Source organism: Schistocerca serialis, chromosome 1 (assembly GCF_023864345.2).
Source record: "Schistocerca serialis cubense isolate TAMUIC-IGC-003099 chromosome 1, iqSchSeri2.2, whole genome shotgun sequence".
NCBI classification, from domain to species: Eukaryota; Metazoa; Arthropoda; class Insecta; order Orthoptera; family Acrididae; genus Schistocerca; species Schistocerca serialis.
Window position 1 is genome coordinate 732,555,198 of NC_064638.1, and position 19,205 is coordinate 732,574,402.

The 19,205-nt window shown below is 42.9% G+C and overlaps 1 protein-coding gene across 1 annotated transcript in view; it reads left to right on the top strand.

Moving 5' to 3' along the window:
* Window positions 1-19,205, top strand: part of LOC126428134 (peripheral plasma membrane protein CASK-like) — a 1,166,960-nt gene that overhangs the window by 640,715 nt on the left and 507,040 nt on the right. Inside the window, exon 6 of the mRNA XM_050090073.1 lies at window positions 2,593-2,664. Within this exon, the coding sequence (XP_049946030.1) occupies window positions 2,593-2,664 (72 nt within the window). The remainder of the gene's footprint in view (window positions 1-2,592; window positions 2,665-19,205) is intronic.

Here is a 19,205-nt window from a genome sequence, read left to right on the forward strand (position 1 = left end):
CGAGGTGTTCGTATTTTTTCGATCGCTACTCGCAAACTGTTGAACCTACAGAAAAAATGAACGTGACCTTTTTGTAGGAAATTTAATATCAAGTTTGCATGCATGGCCATCGTCCGCAGCAAGCACAGAAATATTCGTTTTGTAAATTAAAACCGCTTTTCATAGCAGCAAGAAACGGCTGTTTTTCTTTACAAAACGGAATTTAATGTAGTTCAACTTTGTACTGGAATAAATTTTCGTTGGAGGCCACACTTCTCCAGGTGTTCAAGAAAAACGCACAGAAGCGACCTACAGACGTACCTTCATCCCCACACTCATCTCTCATCAGTGAGGATTTCTAGTATGTTGTTCGTGACACTTCGTCACACCACTGTACAGGAATTTCCGACACAAAGAACTATTCCCGATATTCAGTCTTCTTTTTTGGTCTTCATTGAATGACCTTACTACGCCGCCGGCATAGCCGAACACTTACACATACCTCACTTTTAAGTTTGTAAAGTTTACCGAACATTTTGTGAATTTTAACAACCTAAAATAAACAATTATTCGTATGTATTCGTCACGCTTTATGACATTGCTTAGGTTAAGTTTGGATCGAATTGTCAACGTAATTGGTTTTTGCGTAACGTTACAAAAGTCGTTTTTCTTTCATTAATCTCACGAGTACTTTTAAACTAACAATGTTAACTAAATAGACGATTATAGTGGTGGCGTAATAGCGAGAGCAATGGAAACCGAGAGAGGTAGAATATCGGGAATAGCTTGTGTAGTCGGAAATTTTCGTACAGTGGTATGAGGGAGTGCCACGAACGACATAACAGAAATCCTGACTGGTGAGGGATGAGTGTGGGGATGAAGATGCGTTTGGAAGTCACTTCTGTATGTTTTTCTTGAAGAAATGGTAAACTGTGGCCTCCAACGAAAATATATCCCAGTACAAAAAATTTAACTAAATTAAATTTCCTGCAAAAAGTCCTGTTCGATTTTTTCTGTAGGACTACTAGTTCGCGCGTAGCGAAGAGCTACTAATTGGTAACAGGATTCACAACTAAGGGCAAAAATTCAAAGCAATGTGCTGAACGCTGAAGTGAAATGGCTGGCAGGCCAGTGGTTCTAATGTGCCAGACCTGTTATGAGAAACAATTTAAAAAAAAAAAGTGTTAACTTGTGGAAAGGAAGAAACTGTTTTGGCTGGAAATGACAATGAGAAGCAGCTGCACAAGATCTCTATTCAGCCATTAAAGACCACTGCATTCGCCTTCGAGAGGAGTGGGTTTCAAAAGCCGCCTGCGGCCACCAAGAGCTAGGTTCTCGGTCTTTTCCACAAACCTTTTAAGGACGATGCCGTGATCATTTCTCCAAAAAGAACGCGATCATTTCCTATTCCCTTCCCCAGCCTATCCGAGCTTGAGCTCTATGTACAGTGACTTCGTCGTTGTCGAGATGTTAGATTATAATCTTCCTTCCTTCCAAGTACGAAGTACCTCCGCTCGTTTTTGTAAAGTACTTAGTGTTCATTACACGTCATTTATTATCGCTCATCATATAGTTTTTAGAATTGTTGTGTTGCTGACAGGATTTAAATAGTCTCTCAAATAGGTTTCACTTAATGTTTGTGTTACATCGTGACAGAGAAATTTGATACTTCGATGGTTAGTCTGCCGACGTCAGCAGTATACGGGTACGCTACTTCGACCATAAATTAAGAACCATTTGAATAAATATATTTCATGAGGATGAGTCCATATGGACATACCGTACATGATAATAAGTATTGCGTGTTACATATTATCATTTTCTCACAAAATGAGGCAACAGATCTATGGGAAAGAATTAGTTGCACATTTTTTCTAGCACATAAATTACAGTCATTGTTTTTAATTTACTTAGTGTACAAAGTAATGAAGATGGTGGTAAAATTGCAGTACGTAATTATAAAGTTAAGTTTCATAAAATTTGGCCATTTTTATTTGATAATTAATGATTGCTAGATCATCTCATAACCCTTTTCCCCTAAAGAAATTTACACATTTCCTTGTTTCAAGTAAATGAATGTCCCACACAAATACTGAACCTACTGATACCAACTGTCTGGTTTGACCTATGATCTCATCACTATTCGTAAAATAGCGCCGTAGCAATAATTAGTCGATTTCTTCGCGTGATGTCCCTTTCATTTGCTTAACCAACTCTGAAGCAAACTGGTACCTTCAAACACAACGTAGACCTGGGGCTACGCTTCATATCAGTTTGTGAACGCAACTTAAATTCCAAAAAATAACACAGAAGCACAAACGACATTGTCAGTGTTTTGCTCTAACTTGTTTGTGCTCCTACGATATGACACGCCACAGCATAATTATGTCATGGGTCAGATCAGACGTTTGATATCCGTAGAGTCAAACGGCCCAGTTTCGCTGAAAGTGGGGAACGATCCTTAAGTAGTATGTTAACAATGTTTTGTATCTTTCTTGCCACGAACAGGCCCTGGCTTGGGTAGCCACTGCTAGTACTAGTACTAGAGTTAAGCTACAGTAGTAGTACGTAAGCTGGAGTGGTAACTGAGCTGGTGTGTTTTCCTGCCCACAGAGAATCTTGTGAGAGAGAACCGGCCAGGCCTGAGCCCCATGGGGCGGCTGTATTACAAGGCAGACCGCGAGGGTAAGCCCCAGTGTGCGCGCCTCTGCCTCTGCCTCTGCCTCTGCCTCTGCCTCTGCCTTTGCCTGTCCTGTCCTCGGCCCCTCTTCCTGTGGTGTATGTGTATGAGGCACGCCGTCACGCACGCGGTTCTCTGCCCCTCTGGGCCTCCTCTACTCCTGCACTTTGTGGAACACCTTCACTGTATCACACCTAACTTCTTTACTATTGGGCACTATTTCTCACCTCTCTCTCTCACTATTAACTCTGTGTGTGTGTTTCCATTTTTTACGTAGATGGATTTTCAAAAGATCCTCGCTTTCATTTTCTTCTCTCAATAAGCTGCTGCTATCTGGGTAACTCTTCGGGACCTATGGACAACACCAGAACCAGTGCTTAGTAACATTCTATACCTGCGTTTCCACGGCGCTAGTCAGTTTTATGAACGACATCCGACTGAATCGTTTTTCTGCTGATACTCTTGAATAAGCATAGTAAGGCACTCTCATGTCGGTAAATTTCGTAGGATAGACATACTGCCGACAGTTACAATGTTATTTCAGATGACGTTTAGCTCTCTTATGTGAACATCATTTCTCTTATGTTTGCGATTCAGCAGGCGGCACAGTGTTTCTTGCTATACCAGTTTGCTATATAAAGTGGTCGCAAGTGAGCGTAATTACGGTTGTTGGTGGCTTGGTCCAGTTTCTCTATGTAGCAACAGATTGCCGACACGTTTCGACAGTCTTACCTGTACAACTAGCGGCGTCCAAAGATTGAGACGCACAGTGTTTGAATATCTCAATATTGCTACATACTTTTTCGAGAACCTGAACTCCAGCGTTCCGTCGGTTGCAGTAATACTGATAGGACGTAAGCCGTTCGCTATTTGACGAATGAAAATATAGTCACAGATTAGTATCGCAATGCTTCGACACTAACTTAAAAATACCAATGTTGGCTGTCATGTAAGACATTCGGTACCTATAGCGGATTAGTCCTCGTGTGGCGTTGAGTAAACTCTCCAATAAGCCGGACTTGTTAATTTATTACTAACTACTCTACAGTCATAACATTATGCCGCTCTCAAACTTAGTCCTGAAAATGCGCTGAGCATACGACACTTATTTGTTTGTCGCAATGTTCCTACTAATATAATAACAAACGGCTGGGGTTGTTTTGTGTATTTTCCGCTTTTGAGCTTGTTCTGGGTTGGGGTATGTGCCTACACGTTTTCGGCAGCTGTATTGATACCGTATGTGCTTTTATTTATGTTGTCCTACAGGAAAGCCAATGAGCAAATAAATAACTCCTATAAAATAACACTAAAATAATGAAGACATAAATACAAATCAGTAACACAAAATATGATAAATAAAGAATAACTACAGCATAATATAGATACCACTTCAGAAAGAATTTATTTTGGACTATTTTATAGTAAGTGTTGTTTATGGAATGCAACTAATCTGCATTTTATGCTAAACATAAATTTATATATGCAAATAAGTATGTCTTGATGAGTATTTTTCCATTGTTCTGAAACTGTTTTTTGGTTCCTCCGTAGAGAAGCTTTTGACTGTGGTATACGTTGAACTCAAAGATGTATGTCGACTTATTCTTCTTATATGGTATTGTTTATTTTCATAGCGTAGCTAGTACCTGTTGTATTACGTTATTATGGCTACTAGTTGACTGCTTAACAGTGTGGTTAATTCAAGACGATCAGAATGAGAAATTTCCACCTCATGTAGTGGATTCGATTCTTCAATCGCTTCAGAACTACTTCTAAGGTGGCTTAAATGTCGTTACACACCTGTAATCGCCTATCTGTATCAGTGGCGTAAATACGGCGTAAACTGTTAAAATGCTTCTTGAGTACTACCTAGATTGGGAAGACGCTTGACACTGGTAACTTTTCGGACAGAGTTCAGTGCGCGGTTATATCAGTTTGAATTATGGATGGTAGGACAAATTCATAAATCTGTAGCCAATGTTATTGCGAGATTCTCAAAAACGAGGACCATCATCACATTCACACAAATATTCTTTAATTTTACACATCAAATTTAATCCCTTTTCGACACCAGTTACAATAAACTTGCTTAGTTAAAGTAGATGGTAATTCTCTGCAGTGGTAACAGCGAGCGAGCTGATTTGGAATATGCACATAATAACCTGCATGCATGAATGAGATTGTAATATGACGTACAGTAACTGTAAAATAACAGTCGTGTTACATGTCTAGAGAGACTAAAACGACGATAATTACTTGTCTCTCCCTGTGTAGAAATCACGTAATGTGCGAGCATTAGGGGTTGTGGACAGTGTGGCATAAGGTGGTTTGGATCGGTCGGGGAAGCCCAAGTGGTCGAGGCGACGGCTCGCTTTAAGCGGGAAATCCGGATCGGAGTCCCGGTCTGGCACAAATTTTCATGTGTCACTAATAAATTGTGCAGATGACGTCAAATGAGATTCGCAATTTGCGAACCAGTTTGGTACCTTTGATTTAGCTGCACCTGTAGTCTCTCGTTTTTGTACTGTCTTGAGCTTCGTATCCTACTTCCACAGATATGTCGTAGGATCTGTGCTGGCCGTGTTCTTCAGTAACTGGATTATCCAGTACGCTTTGGAACTTCTTGTAATTCGCTTTTTTGGATATTACATTTGCGTCGAAATCGGACTTTCTGTGGACTGACATAGTGCGTTACTTGATACGGGAAAGGTTTATGTTGAGTGAATCGTACTGGTGGGTAAAGACCTATTAAGCGTTGTTGTTGTTTACACGTTGACTGTTGAAAAAGAGGTACGGGTTTTATACAGTTCGCCATCTTCCATACAGGTGGACGCATGGAGTTAATCGTCGTGCTTCAGCTCCAAGTTGTACCCATTGTTAGCGTCTTTAGAGTAGCCTCATAAGGTGCTGTGGCTGTAGAGGTCAGCGTAGAGTCATGTACTTCAACAGTCTGCACTTCCATAACATGCGAGTCTTGGACGTTTGTTGACTGGATCTGTAGCCTAGTTTTGGCAAACATGTTGAGAGCGAAACAAACTAGAAATGGTTTAATACATTACGAATGCTACAATCATTTATCTGTGTTCCAGTCCAGCTGACTTGCTAATGAACTACTTGTAATGGAACTGCAAGTAACTGAAATCTTGATATCGACAGTCCGTAAGTTACGCCGCCCGTAAGTGTGGCTCAGGTAGGGTTGGCCAACGAATCTATTAACCAGCGAATAACTGCGGTTTGCGAGTAGTGCGCTGCGTTCGGTTACCTCCGGTACTACCGTAACAGGCGATGATGAAGTGGAAGGCGGGCTGGAGCAAGCGGAGCAGTTTGTCATTTCACCGGAGCGGAGACGTGTGTAGTGCCAACAGTAACATTCGGAGGCGATGGTGTTATGGTATGTCGTGTTTTTCATAGAGGGGGCTTGCACCCCTTGTTGTTTTGCGTGGCACTATCACAGCATAGGCCTACATTGATGTTTTAAGCACCTTCTTGCTTCCCACTATTGAAGAGCAATTGGGGGATGACGATTGCATCTTTCAACACGATCGAGCACCTGTTCATAACGCACGACCTGTGGCGGAGTGGTTACACGACAATAACATCTCTGTAATGGACAAGCCTGCAGAGAGACCTGACCTGAATTCTTTAGCACACCTTTGGCATATTTTGGAACGCCGACTTCGTGCCAGGCCTCACCGATCGCCAGTGCTACCTCTCCTCAGTGCACCACTCCGTGAAGAATGGGCTGCCTTTCCCCAAGAAACGTTCTAGCACTTGATTGAACGTATGCCTGCGAGAATGGAAGCTGTCATCAAGAGTAAGAGCGGGCCAACATCACATTGAATTCCAGCATTACCGATGGAGGGTGCCACGAACTTGTAAGTAACTTTCAGGCAGGTATCCGGGATACTTTTGATCACATACTGTAGTAAGCTGAGTTACAACCCAGACCTTTTCTTTCTACGCTACGTCCTCTTAAGGTCAAACGCACTTACTCGACCTGTTAACCTTATCTGCTCCTATCTGTTACCCACATGTTCATATGCTGCACTCCGACATGAGAGACCTGATTAATCTCTGAATCAGCACCGCAGCACTCTGGGAGGATTTTGTGCACGATAAAATATGAGGGGCAGTCAAATGAAAAAGAGACAGATGGAAAAAATAAGTAAACTGCTTATTATTTAAAAAGTAACCGCCGTAACTGTTAGTACATTCATCCCACTGCAAGACAAAGCGTGCGGACGCACATATTTCCAAAGTCGTTTCGTGTGCGCTGCAGAAGTTTCTATGGGAAGCATACACATCCTCCATATGCTCACGATCTCTCCCTCATGTCATTTCCATGTTCTTGAAGCCCCCCCCCCCCCCATCTCCCATGAAGAAAGACATCAGTGCCTGTTGATTTTCTCAGGACGAAGAGCTGCATGCCAGGTTGCAATTACAGTTCCTTAGGCAACCGCAAATAATTTTCCATGAAGGCACTGACCATCTTGTCTCACAGTGCGATAAATATATTATCACTTATGGTGATAGCGTCTGAAATAGTTAACAGTGTACTTACTTTTTTCCATCTGTCCTCGTTTGACTGCCCCGTTTTAAGTAACAAGCTAATCTTGTAAAATCTTAATACTTTTTTGACGCACTATGTCCTCCAGTTTGGTTGTTTCGCGTCCGTTACAACAATTACGCAAAGGTAAGGATGGCACTAATCAGAATTCACGGAACGTACGCGACCGAAAACTAATTCCACTTGCCAAGCACTTGTGCCTTTACCAAAATATTTGCTTTGTTATAAAATTGCCGTAACAGTGCTTCTCTGCCACGCGACGCAGAAACGAAACGCAGGATACTGTTAGGTCTGCTGGCAATAAGTTCTAAGATATTCTCCGAGACGCAAAATAATTTACTGCACAGTCGCGACCAGTACGTCATCAGCGACGATCTATTAGGAGCACTGAGACAGTATCCAACTAGACAATTAGCATCATCCAACTTACCCACAGCTGTTTGAGTGATGGTGCATTATGCGACACAAGACTTCATCGACATAGAATGAACAAATATAAAGCATATTACAAAACTGACGTGGAACTGCCATGTGACGTCAGTCAAGCCGCTTTACTGATATTTTACCTTCTAGAAATAGTGTCGTACGTCGGTTCCTCCAGTGGAGCCTCTTTCAAAACTCCACTTAAAGTAATTTTCTTTTAATGCCAACCCTTACAAAACGTAATTCTGGGATGGACTATTTTTACACCTGGGCTTGAAGATCTGAGACAGGACTAGCAGCATGTTGCTAAGGTGTGTTTGCCCTTAAAAACTGCATCAGACTTCCGGTTCTTGCGCATCGTATTCTTACGACAGCTCTCCAGGAATTTCCTGAGACTGCTATCTGACTTTCCGTTCTCGGGCGCTCAGGCGTCGCATCGCGCGACAGTGTATGCCTTTGGCCGTCGTGTGTTACATCGAATTCAAATTGCAGCGCTTAATCAAAACTGAAATACCTTGCGATCCTCAGTTAGTACAGGATGACGACGTTTACACCAGTTGAGCTTAAATAAAAGAATGCAAACATACAAGGTATGCTCCAACTATGCTCCAACCTTCCTTCTTATCTTCATTGACTATTGTGATTAAAGAAATTGACAAACTGAAAATAAGCCTGGTCAGTGAGGTCACATATCACCTCCATGTCTCAACTTGCCACTTATTTTTCCCCTGGTAATGATTTGTTAATATGAAAACTCTATTTTCACAGTGGCACAGAGTCCACGCTGAGCAGAGTAAGTAATTTTTAAGATAGGAGGAGGGCAAGAGCATAGTCAGAGGGCAACAGGATCATGCCTAGTAAAGCAGTGAGGTGATCAAACCAGCCTCCAGATAGTTCTACGTTTTTACGTCAAAATGAAGATGAAATGTGTAGAAGTTATTTAAAAAGCATACAACCAAAAAGCTTTTTTTTCCTGTGTAGAAACGAAGATCATTTATTGTGTACCACACCAGCTTCAATGTAAATAAATGTTTTCTCTTAATGTAATCGGCCAGAGGAAATACTAGTTTCCTTATTACATAGTATAACATAATTTCATTGCTCTTAATTTTATTTTTGCTTTATACAGCAAAACTAACAATATTCGTGTTAATTTAAATTCAATTCGGATATTCAAGCATTTCTATATAGTTCTATTTCATCCTCTTAGAAAATATAATCTGCTTGCATCATACTAAACAAAAAGTCAGTTTTATACATAATGCAGTACTCTGATTTTGAAAGCTTTATTTTCATACATCCAAAAGATGGGAGTATATTTTAAACAGTTTCCGATTTCTGTGTATTTCTAACTTCCACACAAATAGGAAAATTTCTGTACATTTTTGTATCCAGATGTGTTAAAATCTTTCCACGGAAACAATGACAGTCGGCTTGATTAGCCTGTACTCAGCACGCATACTGTCCAGTCCTTCGCGTGGCCAGCGCTGGGTGTAGCCTAACGAGTAGGCAACCCGCCGGAGACAGCTGTGTTGCGGAACACTCGAGCTGTTTTCCATGCTTCATCAAGAATTTACGTGAGGGAAGCTAGGTATTTTGAGGGAGTCTTCATCCATTGTGACAACAGCTTTAATGAAAACATAGCTTCGAGTCGTGTCTTGGTTCAGTCTGACCCGCGGATGACACCACATCAAACAAACAACTGTGACACATACATAAGATCGGGCCGCCGCCTCAAATATACTTCATGTAATTTATCGGCAGGGAAACATTTTATTTAAATACCTTGGGAATTAGAAAACCACTTCAGCTGTATGAAAATCATTTTCATTGGACTCACTGACGGTTTCGTGGCATTACTACCACATCTTCAGGTGAATATTACTTACGTATGTCAGTTCTAAACGAATTACCCTGTATGGTTTTATTAAAAAACAAAGGATACAATTAACGGGAGCACAGCAAAGTTAAAGAAAATTATGCGACACGCGAGTTACTGAAAGAAAGGGCAGCCATTGATTCTACAACAGCTACTGGCAATGAATGCTGAGAATAATGAAAAGAAAAAAAATTAAATATGCGTAAAAATCACCTAATGCAAGTTTGGTCAGTTTTCACAGCTTGTTTTCAAGAAATGATCTAAACAAGATTACAGGAATAGAGAAAAAGGATCTATCGCTCTCGATGCGCTTTCTGATTCTGTTGCTAATGTCACCGTCCTCGGTGGGACAATTAAAACCTAATGTTCCTCCTTTCTAGGCTTCAGAATTTTTCCGACGAGGTAACAAATTCTGGCAAGCAGTATGGGCGGGTACCAGTCAACTTACATTGTCTAGACGTCCTGAACGGGGGTCCCTTCTAGTTTCAACGCTATGTCTTGTGAAAACAAAACTGTTCATGCAATTAATTTTTGTAACAGCACACCTAATTTTACGCCTGTTAGCTTCACGCTTTGTGTTAAATGTTTTAGGTGCCTAAGTTCCGTTATCACTCGACAGGTTTCAGACTCAACAAAGATATCACCAGGAACGAGGGACTAGCAACAGATTCAAAAACTCACAGTGGTGATACTGTTTCAATCTGTTACTGGCGGGTGGCAGTATGTTTTCAGCAGTTTGATGATAAATGCAAAATGTTCGTAGTAGATATAATCATTACTTAGCAAGAGAATCCTCAGTTTTGGACTACCACCACTAGCTTAATACGATCGCTCAAGATATCTCTTTCGCAGTAAACATTCCTGTTCGTATTCGACTGCATGAACTCCTCGTTGTAAAGAGGGGCGCCACGTTGAATCTCCGACGTTGATGTCTTGTCTGTGGAGGTTACTCTATGGCTTGTTCTAGGTTATTTCAGGCGAGTGCGGAGATCCTTCCTTAAGAAAAGCATCCTCGTTGTCATTCCATCATTCATTCACAAATGACCTAGTGCTCGGAGTCTAATTATCTTGCACTCGAAAGAGAAAGAAGAAGATTACAACTCTTCAATGATTTACTTCTGTTACTTGTACGTCAAAACGAAAAACATAACGAAAAATTTCCAACGTATGAGTTAGTGTGTCATACTCCATGGGTCTCCAACTGCATTGATAAACGCGACGTCAACAGTGCCTTCTTTTACACTAACACTGCCGGCCGAAGTGGCCGTGCGGTTAAAGGCGCTACAGTCTGGAACCGCGAGACCGCTACGGTCGCAGGTTCGAATCCTGCCTCGGGCATGGATGTTTGTGGTATTCTTAGGTTAGTTAGGTTTAACTAGTTCTAAGTTCTAGGGGACTAATGACCTCAGTAGTTGAGTCCCATAGTGCTCAGAGCCATTTGAACCATTTTGCACTAACACTACTACAAACGGTTTAGTCACCGTGCTGAACGATTACATGACATGGACGTGGTTAATGATGGCGATGGCAACGTGCGCCAGTTTAAAATAAAAAAATAAGAAAACGGTCGGGGTTGCATTTTCTGACTGAGATTATAAAGGAGCATACAAAAGGATATCGAGGGAATTGATTTAGCTTCAAAATTACAAAAATCGAACAACATTAATTTGTATTCGGTGAGGTTCTGGAAAGGAATAATAGATGGTTGTTGCTGTAGTTAAACAGAGTCTGGTAAAACTAACATTTATTTTTTAATAACTCCCTCCAGATGATACAAGTATTCGTTTAACGAGGTACACGTTTAACTTCTATTGAACTATTGCCCACTTAAGCCACGTGTCGCTTAGCGTGTTACGAAACAAGTTACGCCCATCAAGATACAGAAGGAAGAGAAATACTTACACATAAGGACCACTCTGCCGTGAGAATAATTGTGGCATGAAGACCTATATTTGAAAACTTTAAGTGCTAATTTGTCATTAACGGCGAAACTGTATTTAAGGAGTATAGTAAATCTGGCAAGTTTTGTAATTTCTCTGGGCTTAATGTTTTTCTGTGTTGTCTTGAAGTATCTATAGTGCAAACACTAGTAAGATGCTGTCATGTTTTCTGAAATCTACTTGTTTGTGTAAACTAACAGTGTTACATTAATTTTATTTTCTTAAGGGCAGTGATACAGTAATAAATTATTATGTTTAAATATGTGATTATTTCCTGATTCCACATAGAAAGAAGTATGTTTTAGCTCTTCATGATCTAATAAAAGAAAGAAAGAAACTGGAAATGTTTGAAACGTGTTTTCATAGAAGGCCTTTAGTAACAAAGTGAATATTCAAATGGCTCTGAGCACTATGGGACTCAACTTCTGAGGTCGTCAGTCCCCTAGAACTTAGAACTACTTAAACCTAACTAACCTAAGGACATCACACACATCCGTGCCCGAGGCACGATTCGAACCTGTGACCATAGCGGTCACGCGGTTCCAGACTGTAGCGCCTAGAACCGCTCGGCCACACCGGCCGGCAACAAAGTGAAAAAAGAAATTTCTTAATGGACAGGTATTATTTTAAACAGAGTGTGAGAGAAGTCTGTGGAAAATTCTTGCTATGGTAAGGGGCAGCTTGGTGAGGTATGCTATGAGTTTCCCTGTAACACTAGGGTTATCCAAAAAAATCGGTTCCTGTTAGGTAAAGAGATGTAAAGCTTGGTTAGGCGGAAACATTTATTTGATAAAATAATCGTTGAGCTACTGATTAGCAATTGACAAAAAAACATCATTTTTGTCATGTTGGGCGATTATTCTTGTATGGAACTATTTTGCCTCAAGGGAGTGGACTCTCGAGCGACATGCCTCTACATAAGTTCCGTCGCTCTCAAAATACTGACCGGGTCTGTAAAAGAAAATACGGGAGTTGGTGACAGTACGGGTAGTACTTCAGACGATAGCAAAATATCTCCTTGCGTGACGCCTGCGTAAAATGTGTTATTTGCAGTCAGAGATGTCGCAGATCAGCACTTTCGAACAGAGCATCGCGCGCCCCGTATTCTGAATGGTTTGTGACAGTGTCCGGGATCGGCACATCGGAAGGAAATAGTTATTAATTCATTAATCGTATGTCAATTGTTATTGACACTACCCTGCAGCCACCTCCACTATAAGGTGGTCATTCATGAGGCACGGCCTTCTACTGTGCTTTTCATATTGCATATTTTGTGGCTTTCGGCGCACTACATACAAAAACAATACGCTACCTGTTTTGTCCCTATGTCAGACCCATACATCAGATGGAGCTGGCGCTGAATTTCTGTGTTTGATCCAAAGCTTTTTCCTTGTTACGAAAGGAGCATTCTGGATTAATAGGAGACGATAGCAGTGATCCTAACAGTTATTGTCCAGATAAAGAATAAGATGACTTTCAGTGTCGAGGAAGGAATGAAGAGACCAGTGCGGCAGAAAGTGAGCTGTGGTGGCAGGATTTCTCGTGGCCACGGGAGGCTGGCGGGCGCTGACAAGCCGGCCAAATCGGATTTGGACGCGGTTTGCCGTGCCTGGCAGGGCTCCGGCGTCACCGAAACGCCGCCTCGCCGGCTTAGGCGGCCAGGCCGGGGTCCGCGCAGTCCTTAAACCTCCAGCTGCGCCTGGCCTGGCTCAAGGGAGCCTCGGTCTTATTTCTGTGCACCTCTTCAAAGTTTTCCTGCATAAAATTCTGCCTACACCTCTCTCTCTCTCTCTCTCTCTCTCTCTCTCTCTCTCTCTCTCTCTCTCTCACACACACACACACACACACACACACACACACACACACACACACACAGTAAGGGGGGGGGGTTGTTAAAAGGGGATAGAAGAGTGTGTGTGTGTGTGTCTGTGTGTGTGTGTGTGTGTGTGTGTGAGAATTCCTAAGGGACTGAGGTCTTGGGCCCCCAGACCTACACACTACTTAAACTAACCTATGCTAAGAACAACACACACAGCCATGCCCGAGGGAGGACTCGAACCTCCGGCGGGAGGGGCCGCGCAATCCGTGACATGGAGCCTCAAACCACGCGGCCACTCCGCGCGGCGAGAGAGAAAAGGTGTAGGGTTTAGTATCGGCGCCTACAACGACGCAGAAAGCTGCATGTGTATGAAGTTGTCGTCTACGACTGCAGGGGGGCTGCACCGAGTTGTCACGTGGGCTGCGCTTCCAAGTCGGGGCTGGCCAGTCTCAATTGTGCCGTGGTTTGTGAACTTCCTAGTCCATCGTCCTACTGCTGCGACCACAATGATCCCGCAAAATTATTGAATTTCTTTGGTTTTACTATCGATTTTCATTAAGTGCCTAGCTTATTACTACTATGGCTTAGTATCCAGTTTACGGCGGGGGCAGGACTTTTTGACTACTAATTTATGTAAGAGCTACTCGACTGAATAAGGCCTGCAAAATCGTAATTTGTCTGTCTTTATTATTTTCAGTAAAGTTGGTTCCTAGTATCAGCCGATTATGAAAAACTCTACATTACGTAGGGAAAGTGAGGATGTCGGCTTAGGACCAAGTGATTATGAAGGCAAACAAACCGGTCAGCTCATTGTGCCAAGTGCTACATCACTACCACCCGACGTCGAGCTTGATACCTTGCGAAATACGCTATCAACGACCCGTCCAGTGGCAGATATAGTAAGAAGAACCAGCGGGCGGTCATATGGGCATGGCTGTATCGTCTAACCAGAGATAACAGCCTGACCTTGTTATTTATTGGGATTCAGTTGGATTACGTGGTTGATTGCTGTTCTGTAGGTTACTGACGCATTTGCTTGACTCTCAACTATTTCGATCTTTCTCTTAAACAGAATGATCGAATGTAGCGGGTGTGATACTGGCGACTAGAAGTCGAACTTAGTGTGCGCGCCCGCGTGCGTGAGTGTGTGTGTGTGTGTGTGTGTGTGTGTGTGTGTCAGAGAGAGAGAGAGAGAGAGAGAGAGAGAGAGAGAGAGAGAGGACGGAGGGCATGTGAGGACAATGGACCATGTTCTGTAATCACTGATCGCAATTCACGAAACTGTGACAGCCACAGCTGCAACTTCAGCAGCAAGACTACGCGCGATAACAAGAGCTATAAAAGCAGATTCTGGAACAATAGCAGCAACAGCTTACACAACAGCAAATCATCAAGTGAGAACAGCCTCCACTGCTACCGTTCTGCGCCATTTAATCCAGAAAACGAAAAGTTGTCTCATACCACAGACGTTGCAAAACATGGTGCTTTTATGCTATCTACTACCCCCCAAATGATGTCTCTTCTACAAAAATTAAGTCCTCTCGACAAACCTGAGTGTGAAGATTTGCTGAAATACATAGTTTGCTCTCTCAAGTATTGCGAGCACAAAACACACATTGTAGAGCTAGCCTGAAATTTTTTCGTTCTCACAAGAAGTTGCGTCAATCGTATGCCACATGGACAGCTTATATCAAAGGGCTGAGCCGTAAGCGTAGATTTAGGGCGTGGTGGAAGACAGTCAACCATCCGGTTACTTTCTTAGTTCGGCCGCCATGTGGGACACCAAATACGTTTTGGAACATAGACTTGTTTATATTTCTTTTAAAATAACAAATGACATCAACATTCATCAGCAGTTACACCCTCTGATTATCTTGATTCACTGTGCACCGAATTTTCAGGCTTACCTTCACAAGGTTTAGGGTGTGCAAATAATTACATATTACACATGCAACTAAACCGTTCTGCAGCACCTGCTTGCTCCAGAGCTGCACTAGTACCAGTAGCAGTTCAGGACGACCTCACGTCTCAAGTAAATCGTCTGGTAATCAACTATAAACGCAAACTCAGAGACTGGCGTCTATTCCATTTCAAGACCAGAAGAGCTCATTTCGAGACTATAAGACGTACAATATTTGAAACTGTTTTATACTACAAAGTTACTTTACAGTAGCCATTAGACCAACAGCATTACCGGTTAATGATGATAAACACTACATTTGGATTGTACAGGTACAAGAAGTTGCATTTCGGAATTGTAAACGGACGCCCATTATCCAAACTTTTCCGGAGCGGCTTATTCAAAACATTCCGAGCACAGTCAATTACGTGGATGATATGTTAGTGGTGCTACAAGAGAGCAACATCTTGTAAATTTACAATACTGTTCCACACACATTAACAGTTGGATTTAACTTCAACCAATTAAAGTGCGAATTCTTTCGTGATCTAATGGAGTACTTAGGCCGCATATTTCAATTGTAAACGACTTCAAGCGATTCAGCAACGTTTGGAAGCAATAAAGAAAGCTAAGTACTTAACGAACATGAACCACCTGGATCACCGAGCGAGGTGGCGCAGTGCTTAGCACACTGGACTCGCATTCGGGAGGACGACGGTTCAATCCCGTCTCCAGATATCCTGATTTAGGTTTTCCGTGATTTCCCTAAATCGTTTCAGGCAAATGCCGGGATGGTTCCTTTGAAAGGGCACGGCCGATTTCCTTCCCAATCCTTCCCTAACCCGAGCTTGCGCTCCGTCTCTAATGACCTCGTTGTCGACGGGACGTTAAACACTAACCACCACCACCACCACCACCACCACCACCTGGAGTCGTTGGTTGGTTGGTTGGTTGATATGCAGGAGGGGACTACACTGCGAGGTCATCGGTCCCATCGGATTAGGGAAGGACGGGGAAGGAAGTCGGCCGTGCCCTTTCAAAGGAACCATCCCGGAATTTGCCTGGAGCGATTTAGGGAAACCACGGAAAACCTAAATCAGGATGGCAGGACGCGGGTTTGAACTGTCTTCCTTCCGAATGAGAGTCCAGTGTGCTAACAACTGCGCCACTTCGCTCGGTTTTCAGCTATTCCTCGCAAAATAAATTGTTACCCAAAAGTCATGCCGAATGTTGCTAATATCGCCAGAGTCCTTAATAATCTTTGCAACAAAGGTGTGAAATATGAGTAGTAACAGCTATGTCAGGAGGCATTTCATAAGTTATAACACAAACTAAACTCTGTTCCTTGTTTGGCGACCTACGATTCCTCAAAGTGGCTTATCCTGGACACGGACGCATCTCAATATATTGTCGGGGTCGTTCTTTCTGACAGACGTGATGAAGGGCTTGAATCACTCATCGCATACTCGCGTAAAACGCTCACTTCTTCTTATATTAATAACCTACAAATTGAAAAAGAGGCACTGACTGTCATATTTGGCATTCAGAAATTCCATACATTTCTTTACAACACAAAATTTCGCCTCATAACGGAACATAAACCATTAATTCCCTCGTTTTACGGCAAGTTTAAATAGTTAGCACGAGAGGGAGAGATTGGGAGAAGTGATATGTACGTGCGTATGATAAACCCTTTCCCTCGCAAACATCTCTCTCTTTCATACCTCCTCTATGTTACCACAGATAACGTGTCACTGATCTCATTTATACTAAGATTGCAATACACGCAAGCAGCCTATTTGCTTCCACCAGCCTGAGTGCAATGCATACGCTCTAATAAATGCCCACCAACTTGCAGTCTTCCACGGTTGTTGTCCCCAGCGCTGAAAACAGCACGTAGACAATAAATCTGTAATCTTGAGGCTGCAAGAAACTCTTAGTGAGGAAGTGTTTATTTTATAAATGATTAAACTTCTGATCAGTTCGTTTATATGGGATGCCACTCGCTTTCTATTGGCAGAACACGAGAAACTGCACAATTACCTTCCTTTTAGAATCACAAATGATTTCTATTCTTCAACAAATTAATGAACTGCATATTTTCGTTATTAGTACCACACTGTTCTCAACTATATGTCCAAATAACGACACGTTGCTAATAAAGTCTTCAATAACACCGATCGCGGCAGACTGCATGTCTGTCTTCCGACACTGCCGCATCAGCTCTATCTTAACAAACCATGGATTACTAATGAAGTGTTAACTGACACTGACGGCGGCAGACAACATGTCTGTCCTCCGACACTGCCGAACCAGCTCTGATCTTACAACCAAACCACTTCGACAGCCATCCAAGCTAGACGCGATCTTTCTTAGCCCGCCCAGCTAGCCGTCTAACGGACTGCTTCCCGATCGGGAAAGCGTGCCGGTCCGGTCGCCAGCACGAATCCGCCAGGCGGATTAGTGTCGAGGTCCGGTGTGCCGGCCAGCCTGTGGATGGTTTTTAAGGCGGTTTTCCATCTGCCTCGGCGAATGCGGCCTGGTTCCCCTTATTCCGCCTCAGTTACACTATGTCGGCGATTGCTGCGAAAACACTATCTCCACGTATGCATACACCATAACAACTCCACTTCGCAAACACTGGGGTTACACTCGTCTGGAATGAGACGCTCCCGCGGGGTCCACTGGGGGCCGAACCGCACAATAACCCTGGGTTCTGTGTGGGGCGGCGGTGGGGTGAGTGGACTGCTGTAGCCTGTTGTGGAGCTGTGTACCACTGAGCGCTACGGCGGGGACGAAGCCTCCCCATCGTTTCTAGGTCCCCAGTTCAATACATAAATATATACATACATAGGCGCGATCGGAAGACCATCGAAGTGGTTAGTCTTTTCGTTTAATAGTTGCTGGTTATTAATACTTGTGAAATAATGGAATGATAGCACGCTATTGAGAGATACTTCAAATATAAAATGCAAGTAAATACGCTGTCTTGTTTGGTTAATATTAATAACAGAGGATTGTCATTTCGGCGCGCAACTTCCGAATGCAGCAGCAAATGGCGGAGAAAGACCACAATTTAGGCGGCTTTTCTCACGATGCCCGTACCTAACAAACCATCTGTCATCGGTACCTCACACCACATTACGTCATCTTGCAACTGCTGCCGTCTCAACTGCTCTAAGAAGAGTTTCTTGTACTTGAATATGAGGGCTGCAAAGCCAGACATATTACAGTTTGGCCTTAAGAACTGCCGTCCAGAAAGAAGTCACAACCAGTGCAATGTTATGCGCTTCCTCAGCTGCCTTACAAACCCGCCTATCAGCGTTTCTTGTCACTGTATCCGTATGGCGAAGGATACAGTTTGATGTTGGGCGGAGCATTGGCCGCAGTGCTCCCCCCCCCCCCCCCCCTTCCCCTCATTCTCTTCCAGAGCTCCGCACACACTTTTCATTAAAAAAAGCACGGTCCTGATGGTATATGGGGTACTGATGCTGACATCGAACAACAGGGTGTTTCAAAATTTATATATATGGATTTTAAGGCTTTGTAGTGTTTATTACCTTCAACTTACAATTATAAATAATACGTCAAGTGAAAGACCTATTCAACAATTTTTCTTAGAAGTGTTGAATGTGATCACCAGTCTTTAGACATCGAGTCGACAGGCTTCTTATTCCCAAACCTTGATAGCTGTGTCTGGAGTAATTGTTGCATCAATACTGCTTCTGAAGTCGGGTAGATCAGCCGGTAGCAGAGGCACATACAGACGATTCTTTGAGCCTCCAAAGGTAAAAATCGCTTGGCGTCAGATCGTGTGTGAACGTCGACGTCATGAAAAACAAGCTCTGTCATTCGGCCCCTTGCGGCCACTCCAGCGATCGGGCACAACACCGTTTAACCGATCGCGTACTGAGTTAAGCCAGTGACAAGGCGCACGATCTTGCTGCCAAATAGAGATCTGTGATTCAGCTTCTTCCAATCCAGGAAAGAGACATAGTTCTAGTGTAGGAAGAGAATAAAC